Source organism: Crotalus tigris, unplaced genomic scaffold (assembly GCF_016545835.1).
Source record: "Crotalus tigris isolate CLP2741 ecotype Arizona unplaced genomic scaffold, ASM1654583v1 scf7180000020633.54098, whole genome shotgun sequence".
Taxonomy (NCBI): Eukaryota; Metazoa; Chordata; class Lepidosauria; order Squamata; family Viperidae; genus Crotalus; species Crotalus tigris.
This window is the reverse complement of record NW_024098113.1, coordinates 34,758-45,875: the sequence shown is the minus strand read 5'-3', so window position 1 is coordinate 45,875 and position 11,118 is coordinate 34,758. Positions and strand designations below refer to the sequence as shown.

General features: G+C 36.7%; 1 protein-coding gene across 1 annotated transcript; it reads right to left on the bottom strand.

Moving 5' to 3' along the window:
• Window positions 1-556: 556 nt before the first annotated feature.
• Window positions 557-2,852, bottom strand: LOC120319338 (myelin transcription factor 1-like protein). The gene is made up of 4 exons (XM_039368094.1): window positions 2,685-2,852; window positions 2,466-2,499; window positions 2,103-2,165; window positions 557-899 (listed from the first exon to the last, which is right to left on the bottom strand). Exons 1-4 carry the CDS (start codon window positions 2,779-2,781, stop codon window positions 809-811), a joined length of 285 nt encoding a protein of 94 aa, XP_039224028.1. The 5' UTR covers window positions 2,782-2,852; the 3' UTR covers window positions 557-808.
• Window positions 2,853-11,118: the final 8,266 nt, after the last annotated feature.

Below are 11,118 nucleotides of genomic sequence, written 5' to 3'. Positions count from 1 at the left end.
ATTGTATCATAGTTAGACTGCATGGTTATCATGTCTGAACAGAACTGAGTTATATGCATAAGAAGCATGGAATCGGGGCACTGCTGCTCTTTCCAATTTCCTTGCAAGCACTGACTCTAAATCTCATGCTAAGCAACAATATCTTCAGGTTTTTTTCTTGCATTCACTTGAAAATGAATTAAAAACTGTCATGCAACTAAGAACATAGTTTGCCTGTCTGCAGACTTTGTTCTGATTTTTGGTTGTTGTGTCTTTCTAGGCATTGATTCATATTATCAAATAAAAAATAAATATCAGTTTATTTTATTCAACTTATTCTTGGTGCTCCAAAGAGCAAATGTATTTATCTGCATCTAACTTATCACTCTGCTCCCATTATATGTCTAAACTAGGGTACTCATCTTAGGATTGGATTGTGTGCCATGGTAGTTACTTTGAAACAATTTGTGGTTAAGAATGTAGAGTTAGCAAAGTTTGTATTGATTTCTTTATTCATTCCATCTTTCCATCCCAATTCCCTAAATCCTGTTGAAGTTGAAGATTTTAAACTCTAGCATTTGTGTAGTTTATTACAAGATTGGGGTTTTATTGATTCCTTTAATACAATATATATATACATATTAGAAACTGATGAACATCTGGGGTACTACATATACATATTAAAGGGCATGACAAAAACAATTTTCATCCTCCAATCAGTGTATTCTGTTCAATGCTTTTTTGCAATAAATATGGCCATTGTTGATGTAAAAGCAAGCATGAAACCGAAAGACATAGCATATTATATATACAAATTATGTATGCATGACTACTCTGTTCCATGTTTAGACACCAAAATCAAACCAATGGAAAATGCATAGCAAAATTTCCTAGGCATTCTTTCTGGCAACTTCACCCACCTGCAATGACAAATATGACTTGATAATGGAGAAATTCTATTCCCTAAATTTAGTTTTAATTGCTCTAACTGCAAGACTTTGAAATATAGCTCAAAAGAAATTGTATCAAGACCTGATGCACTGAGGAGTTAATAATATCCATGAATCTAAATAAAATGGTTGGAAAACACTTAGGGAATACGGGCTACTTTGTTTATGATTCAACTCTGTGTTAAAAGTATTTTTACCTATTAATATCCATAAATCTATATGCATTCAATTTCATACTCAGTAGAGCTGCCACTTGTTGTCTTTATAACTTGGGTCTTTTGAAAGAGTTGAAGGCAGCTTTCAATATTATAGGAATAGAGTTTGGCGCTTTTGTTATAAGCATTTGGAGTTTGAATTAGGCATATATTAAAACCGTTCCTCTGAAATCATCTACACTCTTTCACTTAAAATACAGAAATAAATATTTTGCTCTGCAAACATGTATATAATATAATCATCTATATAAAACATGGTAAAATTATGACATGAATAACAGTCACAAATTTGTAATTCACAATTATATTAGACTATATTTCTTACTACTAATTCTGATCAAATCTATGTGGCATTCAGTGGTGGTCCCTAGATATTTTCCTTTCAATATAACTGTACCCCTGAACTTTTTGTGCTGAAAAGCCTGTGTTTTTATTTCACTTAGGGACCAGATTAAATGACAGTAGTCATGCCAACTGAAAAAAAAATGTCACTAGTCATATTTTAATTTGCTATATAAGTTTGTTAGAACTGCATAGCTCGCCTAACGGTAGAGGAGAAGTAGGAATGCCTTCAAAGAAATGATATTTTATGGTGCTGATATCCAGGGACTGCCAATATGATTAATATGTCTATTTAGAAATAAATTTGATCAAAAAGTTAGAAAAGGACAATTGCATTTCCTTCTTTGATCATATGGCAAGATCTCAATTTCTGGGAGAGAAAGTAAATGATTAGAACGTTAGAATAAAATGAGACTGCAATTAAGTGAAAAGTGGGGGGAGGGGAGAATGCAAGTACAAAAGAATTTCTTGACTATACTATCAGTTTCTAGCCATTACAACTAGGTCATTAAGGCAGTCAAGTCAGGTAACTTGCTTATTAGATGCCTTCAGTTTAATCCATCATTAGCACACAGTCGCTCTCTCTCTCTCTCTCTCTCACACACACACATATTACCTTCTGTGTCTTGCATATTTGCCACTAACATGACCACTGCCATCACAGCCAGGAGTAGGGCAGCTATAAAAAAAATGAATTAATTATAAAGGTTTCTATATGCTGCATAGAAATTGTATTAAATGCAGGCAATAGTTGTTACAGAGATGGAGGGCAACAAAGAGAGAGAAAGAAAAATCAAATAACTGAAGGAAAAAGGGAGGAGGGAGTGCTTTTTATTAGCAAATCCCAGGGGAATTAATTTCATCAGTGCAGCAGGGCATGAGCAAGCCACCAATGAACTTGAAAGTGCATTATACCCATTAAAAGACATGAATTTTCTAAATTGCTAATGGGGATACATTTTATACTCAGCACACTAACCTGAACAGCTCTTGTATGGCTGGTTCCACGGGAACTGCAGAGAGATGGAAAATATATAAAAATTTATCATCTATTACAAGTACTCCTCCTTCTGCTGAAAATTGCCCAAAAAGGCTGTAAAAAAACAAGGGTCACCATGCATCATGCAAAGAGATTCTGGAGGATGAAGGTCACCCTGAGCAGGGGGCCTTGAGTGATTTACTGAAGCAAGAGACGTACCTCGAACACCTTTGGACCGTGTGCGATGGCGCTTCTCGTCTGCCTCCACCTCCATCTGGGAATAGATTAGCAGGCAGTCAATGCTCTTATCCTTCATGCACAGACTATCAATGCACAGACAGATACGGGCTCTGTATTTATAGACAATATTTTAATTCCATTTTATCCTGCAAGTAAACAGCCTGCACTGAAGGGGATTTTTTTTTAAAAAAAAGGCTCTCAATATTTGTTTGAGAACAAAAACCCACCGGGTAATTTCTTATATTAACTGTGTTTGCTGCTTTTCACAACTCTTTTATGCTTTTTTGTTGTTTGTTTGTTTTTTTTAAAAAAATGATTTAATGGCAACCCAATATCGGCAGAATAACAACTGATTTTTTTGCAACATGAAACTGAGGTTGGTTCTCTGCCATATTGTACTGGGAGACTTTCAAACAAGGTTTTTTTTTTTTTAAAAAAAAATATTTCTACAAAAGAAGAAGGAAGGGAAGAAACACAATGAGATATTGAGATTTGAAGTATCTTCTGGGTTTTCACTATAGAAAAAAGAAAGAGTCTGTCTACTATAAATATCTAAATAAATTATTCTTATATATTTATACATTGTAAATAACTTAAAAATAAAATGTTTTCCATTTTGAATGTATAGAAAATCTAAGGGTTTTCCCTTTCTGTTTAGAAATTCCACTCATCACAAATATCAGTGCACGTTATATTTTTATCAGCATAATAGTATGACTGGGTTGTAGTTAAAGTATATAGGACATAAAAGATTACTGTATATAGATGATCAATCTTTTAAAAGAAAACACTCAGTATGCTCATGTGTGGCCAGTTTAAAATTATTTAAAATGCTAGATTTAATAGTTCATCATCAGAGAGGCTATTTTGAAGATATTCAGTGTAGAACAGTGTTTCCCAAACTTGACAATTTTAAGGCATGTGGACTTCAACTCCCAGAATTCCACAGCCAGCGTTGCCTTAAAATTGTCAAGTTTGGGAAACACTGGTGTAGAAATTGGCTAGAGGCCTGTTATGCTGTGTTACTTATCATTATGAGTACACATTTGTGTTAGGACTATGCAAAACTTTGAGAGGCTGCTTTGATTTAAGAAAGCATTGGTCAAATTCCGCTGGAGCCGGTTTGCACACTGAAGTATTGACCCGCTTCAAAGTGCTTCGTAGGATTTTGAAACATTTTGCAGATTTGATGGGTTTTTCATTGTGTCAGGAATGGTTACAATGTTTCAATTCAACTAATACATATGGTCAATGGTGTGGTGGATTTCTTGACATTTATTAAAACAATGAGATTTAAATTATCACTTGTTAAACTCTAAGCTTAACAATAGATGACAAGGCTAACCAGGATTTGGGTTCTCAGATCTCACCATCTTGACTGTAACAGCTACAACAGTTGAATTTTGTTTTGCCATTGAAATGTTTTATTTGGGGGCTGGTCCTGCCAATACAAATAAGAGTTCACCTCACTCACAGCTGTCTTAATAAGGGCTACAGGATTGGGACAATTTTAAAATCTCTTCCCAGGCAGTTAATGCGCACAAGGGTAATCCTTATAGACACTTCTCAAACTTTTACAAGAGGGATAATGCAGCTATGAATTCTAACTTCTATATGTCAATCCTTTCCTCTGTTCTTGCCTTTCTCTATGGAATTGCAACCCAGCACTCTGGAAGAGCAATAAAAATAAATGTGTACAGGTAATCCTCTACTTACAACCATTTATTTAGTGACCATTCAAAGTTACAACAGCACTAAAAAAGGGATCTATGGCCGTTTTTCACTGTTGCAGCATCGCCATGGTCATGTGATCCAAACTTGAGCACTTGGCAACTGTTATGCACGTAGGACAGTGGCACTGTCCCAGGGTCATGTCATCATCATACGAAAGCTTCCCAGCCAGCTTCTTACAAGCAAAATCGATGGGGAAAGCCAGATTCCCTTAACAATGGTGTTACAAACTTAACAATTGCAGTGATTTGCCTAACAACTCTGACAAAAAGTTTGTAAAATGAGGTACAGTTGTGGTTGTAAGTCAGGCATGTCAAACTCGTGACATCACGTGACATCGCACGACATATTGCGACTTTTCTCCCATTGCCAGCAATGGGGTAGGCACAGTTTCGACGTGACGCATCTGGCCTGTGGGCTGGCAGTTTGACATACCTGTTGTAAGTCAAAGATTATCTGTATCTTTCAAGAGTATTGAATTTGCTTCATTCCAGCAGCTTGATAACTTAACATTTACACATTTTGTCTGCTATGTCTATCTCAGTTTAATAGTTAAAAAACTGGTGTCTTAAACATCCAGCCTAATTTTCTATATCTCTTTTTTTTATTCCCTCTCCCTGATTTTTTTTTTTTTTTACATCTCACCTGGTTAAATTCCCGGGAGAACTCAAAAACTTGCATAATTTTATAGGAGTTTTATAGGTCCTGAAAAAGGCATAATTTATTATTTTGCACGGATTAGGACATTTTTTTTCTACAGTGATCAAGATTATATTTTCTCAGGAAAATAAGTGCTGAACAATTCTGTAATTCTCAATAGCTTACAGGCCTGTCTGAAATCAATTGCCAGTCTTAGGAACACCACCTTCTGCTCTGTAACTAAGGGAACATTATTTACAAGCATTGGGAAGGAGAATATCAGATCTAAAATGCAAAAAAGGTGTTTCAATGTAGGTGTAATTTTTCAGTGGTTTGTTTTGCCTTAACCCATTGAGATCAAGCTTCTTGTGGGATACTATTACTCCACATGCCTAGTTTTTAATAGCTTCTTTCAAACGCTATGCCTTCAGCCCTGCATTTGTTACGTAAGTGAGGAACCTTTTTGATGACAGTCCTTAATGTTTCAAAAATGCTGGCAGAAAAAGAGGTCAAGCTGTCCTGATCAGGAACTGGTAAGAAAATCAGAGACCTTCAGACTGTACATTACAAAACTTGATTAGTGGATTAGGACTTGACAGCAGTCCTAGAATCACATCTCAACTAGATACAAATATAAATTGCAAGGAAGGATGGAGCTAAACAGAAGTGTTGATTGTCCATTATTAGGATGCACGTTTTACAATTGCAGTCATTCAAATGCATAGCTTTTTCTTCCCACTCTTCCCATGAATTCATAGATCATTTCTCTTGCTGCTTGAATCTGAGGACTTGTTGAGTATTTACATAACTAGGACTCTGGCCTGGGAACACTCTTGGCTTAGTCCTCACCTCTTACAGCCTATTCTTTTACTCCTTATATGTTTGGATATACTCAGTGAGTCTTTTTCCCTCTTACATCCTGACTTCGAACTCTTGGTGTAGTTAACTCAGTATTTGGGGCAGAATTTATTTCAACCAGGAGCTGCATGGCACATTTCAGAAGTGGGGGATGCAGGACCATTCCCTAACTTTCAATGCTTGGTGTTCATGGTGGTAGAGTTTGGGTGGTTTTCATTGTTTTGAAATGAGCAACCAGATACCAATGACACTTTACTAGGTAGCTATCACAATTTTATATAAAAGTTCAGAGCTGACTTTGACAATTCCACCAGGAAAGCAACTGCTAATCGGGAGGAAAACATTCAGCAGATTTTTAGTTGTATATCAGGGATATGTACTGGATTGATTTTGCCTGATTGACCAGTTTTAGGAAGGCTTTTCTGATGAACTGGGGGATGAATTAGTGTGACAAGGCTCATCTAAAACCTGGAGAGAATCATTCGACATTTCATGATGATTAATGGCAGGCTAGAGAGGTTGAGGGACAAGGGAAATAACCTAAGATGATTCCACATGCTTTCTTCGGGCTTCTCTCCCACCCACCCCTGCCCCTCCCTTTGCCTCCTTGCACTCCAGTGGCATGCAATCCATACAAAAGGAGACAATGAAAGGATTCCTATGTTCAGCAGGGAAACAACAAACATGACACCTGATAATATGTTTTTGTGGTGGTGCAATTGGTCACTTAGTACTGTCTTGCCTTGCCAAGCTTCCTTGCTCTCAATCAGCTGGAAAATAGTATACCTGAACAGATCTAGGACATCTTGACTTTGGGAAACTTCACAGGAGCTCAGCAGCCCCCCCCCCCATTAATTAAGAAGACTTTGGACTTCCAATACCAGGCAATTGAATTTTATAATCCCTATTAGCCTTTGTGCCTCCGTAGACATGGAAGTCCGACTATTAATTCTTTTGGTTGACTACGAATTTCATAGATGTGATGATTATATAGCAGCTGGGCTTGAACACACAACTTCAATTGGAAATAGTCAATGGCAGACAGAAAGAAATAATACACAATCATACATCACACATCCCCTTGGGAGATGAGACTAAATATCTAGGAAGATGTATCCCAACTATATTTGACTACTCCCCTGCACTCTCCAATTGTTTTAGACACAGATTGTTTACCTTGACAAAAAGCCAACACTAGTTGCAGGTATTTATCAGTTTCATTCTCTCTTCTGCACTGCTCTGCACTTCCTTGCCAGAAAAGTAATTCAAAATTTGCCAAGATGAAGCTGTGATTTTTGCCTCCACCTCAAGGATGTGACTTTGCTATCAAGTGGTTGCCTGAAGCCCAGTTCTAAGCCAGGAGGCAATGTGCTAAGTCTGCTCTAAAGTAGCACCTTTAAAAGAATTTTTAGACAACAACTTGAATAAAATATTTCTTCATCTTATGCATCTTCAGCATTGTTCTTTTTGTAAAACAATGACATCAGTTCTCCACCCAACCAGATCAACGGACATTTCAATAGACAGATCAATTCTCTTGAAATTTATTTGGCAAGGGAAAAAAGCCAGAATTAGAGTGAAAATGCTACAAGAAGCAAAAGAAAAAGAGGGACTTGGGCTGCCAGATTGGGCTCTATACTATCAAGCGTCTGTGTTAACATGGTTAAAATAATGGATAACCCTTAGACATAAAAAAATTACTTAGATGGCATGCCTTCCTATGGTATGGGAAGAATAAAATACATATATACTTTCAAAACCACTATATAAGAAACACACCTCTTCTAGAATGGGATAAAGTAAAAGCGAAAGTTTATATGAAAATACTTGGATGGCTTTCAACAATGGAAGCATTCGTTCACCCAAACCGAATTAACTATGAGAAAATTGTGACTTATAAAGACATTTTGAATATTGAAGGGAAACTAAAATCTAGACAAGAACTGGAAGAACAGGGCATTGATCTATCATGGTGGCCACACCTGTAAATTCAAATGAGATATGAAAAAGATGCTAAAACATCTGAATTTTCTAAAGAACAGACAGAATTTGACCAGATACTATTGGCATCAGATGAAAAATTGATTAAGAAACTGTATATGTTAAGTTTAAAGATAGGAGAGGAACAAGTTAAAGAAACAATGATAATATGAGCAAAAAACTTTGGGCATAACATAGAGTTAGAAAACTGGCAAAGTCTTTGGGAAAGAAACTCTAAAATAACAAAGAAAACCTATATAAAATGTTTTATAGCTGGCACTTACCTCTTCTGAGGTTAGCAAAAATGATTAAAAATATGTCTAGCAATTGTTGAAAATGTAGACAAAAACCAGGCACATAATTACCATCTTTAGTGGACGTGCCCTAAAACCAAATGATTTTGGTCAAGAATACATATATGGTTAGAGAAAATGATAAAAAAACATGTACATTTTAAGCCAGAATTATTTTTCTTAGGTATAATTGTAGGAAATTATGAGAAAGAATGTGTATATTTAATGGTACATGTACTAACTGCAGTGAGAATTGTATTTGCTCAACATTGGAAAGATGAAGAATTACCAGCAGAAGAAAAGATAATCAAGAAAAATTTGGACTGTGAAGAAATGGACAGACTCACATTGAAAATGAAAGAGAAGGAAGATTCAGAATACTTCAAAACATGAGATACATTTTATCAATGGCTAGAAAAATGAGGTAGAGAGAAAGGAGTATGTATTAGTAAGCTAAATATTGGAACCCAGACAACATTTTGCTTATAAAATATTAAGGATTTGTGATTATAAAAAAATAATATTGTTAAAAAATAGACAGATCAATTCCAAGGGAGACCATATTAAAAAAATAGACTAAAAAATAGAACAAATTGTCACTTATTCCTCACAAATCGATGCATCATTAATAAGCTACAGCGTACACCTGACAATGATGCAGCATTTTCTTAGGCAGTGGGTGGTAGACTCCCACTTACATGCAGACACCACCTAAAACAGATTCACTCAAGCCACAAAAAGTCTTGTTAATGTGGCAATCAAATATTGCAACAAACTCAAATGTTTATTTTGCTCTTACATTTACACCAATAGCACCATCTCAGCCCCAACAATTTTGCATAGAAGATTAGAAGCACCTGTTCTTGTAATGTGATATATGCCATCGTCTGCATCAATACATTTCTGGATACTTGATGGGACAAACAGGACAAACTGTGCAAAAGAATTACTGGACATAAGTTTGACATCACGACCCAGAACAAAAACAAAGTAACATCAAATTAGCCCTTTTAAATAAAATAAAATAAAATTTACCAGAGCAATTGAATGAAAGATTCTGAATTCACATACATTAAGTAGTTATCTGCAGGCTATCTTAAAAATCTCAACAAACAGAATAGAATTTTAATTAATACAGTAACAATTTTTAAAATTTGCCTCACATATGATCTTCTATATCAGTGATGGTGAGCCATTTAGAGACAAAATGCCCAAACTTCAACCCAAAACCCACTGATGTACCAATGGGTGCTGGATGGGCGTAGCCCATTGAGTGGGTGTGGCCAACTAGGTGTGGCCAATTGGGCAGGCATCACCCACTAGGTGGCTGTGGCTATGGTGGTAATGGCAGACTGGGTGGGACTAAAAAGTTCAATCAATAAATTCCAACTTGGCGAGATCTTTTTTTTCCTGCGAGAAGTTGAAATTGATTCATTCATTGAACCTTTTTTCGGTTTTTGCAATTGGTGGCGGAGGCCTAAAGTGAAAATGTTTTATAAAACGCAGCTGAAGGTGTAGAACTGGGATGAAAGAGTACGTGCCCAAAGAGAGGGCTCTGCGTACCACTTGTGGCATGCGTGAAACAGATTCGCCACCACTGACTTAGGGTTAGGATTACGTAACCATGAACTCGGAGAGCAAAATGGACATTGCCAACAAATTCTGGAGTGCGTGGTTATAGTTAGAAGGGCACTGACTTTTCTAGCCTGCCCTATCTAGGTTTCCTGATAAAATACATGGGAAAATCCCATAGGAGGAAAATTCCACTTAGGGTTAGGGTTAGGTGACTATGAACTCCTAGAGCAAAATGGACATCACCAACAAAACCGGAGTGCTTGGGTATGGTTAAGAGGGGACTTACTTTTCTAGCCTGCCCTATCTATGTTTCCTGGTAAAATACATGGGAAAATCCCTTTGGAGCAAATTCCACTTAGGGTTAGGGTTAGGTTACCATGAACTCATAGAGCAAAATAGAAATCACCAACAAATTCAGAGTGTTTGGGTATGGTTAGAAGGGCACTGATGTTTGTAGCCTACCCTATCTATCTTTCCTGGTAAAATACATAGGAAAATCAAATAGGAGAAAATGCCACACAGGGTTAGGGTTAGGTCACCATGAACTCATAGAGCAAAATGGACATCACCAACAAACTCGGAGTGCTTGGATATGGTTAGAAGGGGACTTACATTTCTAGCCTGCCCTATCTATGTTTCCTGGTAAAATATATGGGAAAATCCCATAGTAGGAAAATTCAGTTTAGGATTAGGGTTAGGTCACCGTGAACTCATAGAGCAAAATTGAAATCACAAAAAACTCAGAGTACGTGGATATGTTTCCTGATAAAATACATGGGAAAATCCCATTGGAAGAAAATTCCACTTAGGGTTAGGGTTAGGTCACCATGAAATGTAGAGGAAAATAGACATCACGAACAAACTCGGAATGCTTGGATATAGTTGGGAGATCAAATACTTTTCTAGCCTGTCCTATCTAGGTTTCCTGTAAAATACATGGGAAAATCCCATTGGAGGAAAATTCCACTTAGGGTTAGGGCTAGGTCACCATGAACTCAGAGAGCAAAATGGACATAGCCAATAAATTTGAAGTGTTTGGGTATGGTTAGGAGATCACTGACTTTTGTTCCCTGCTCTATCTATCTTTCCTGGTAAAATACATGGGAAAATCCCATTGGAGGAAAATTCCACATAGGGTTGGGGTTAAGTCACCAAGAACTCATAGAGCAAAATGGACATCACCAAAAAACTCGGAGTGCATGGATATGGTTAGGAGGGCACTTACTTTTCTAGTGTGCCCTATCTATGTTGTATCTATGTTTTATCCTTGTAAAAACATGGGGAAATCTCATTGGAGGAAAATTTAACGTAGGGTTAGGGTTAGGTCACCATGAACT

Bases quoted from the DNA above. Each gene is read 5' to 3' on its own strand.
- LOC120319338 (XM_039368094.1), bottom strand. From the start codon at position 2,781: ATGAAGGATAAGAGCATTGACTGCCTGCTAATCTATTCCCAGATGGAG. The intron at 2,500-2,684 runs GTACGTCTCTTG...ATCTCTCTGCAG, and splicing joins ACGGTCCAAAGGTGTTCGAG to TTCCCGTGGAACCAGCCATA. The intron at 2,166-2,465 runs GTTAGTGTGCTG...TTTTTTTTATAG, and splicing joins GCCATACAAGAGCTGTTCAG to CTGCCCTACTCCTGGCTGTG.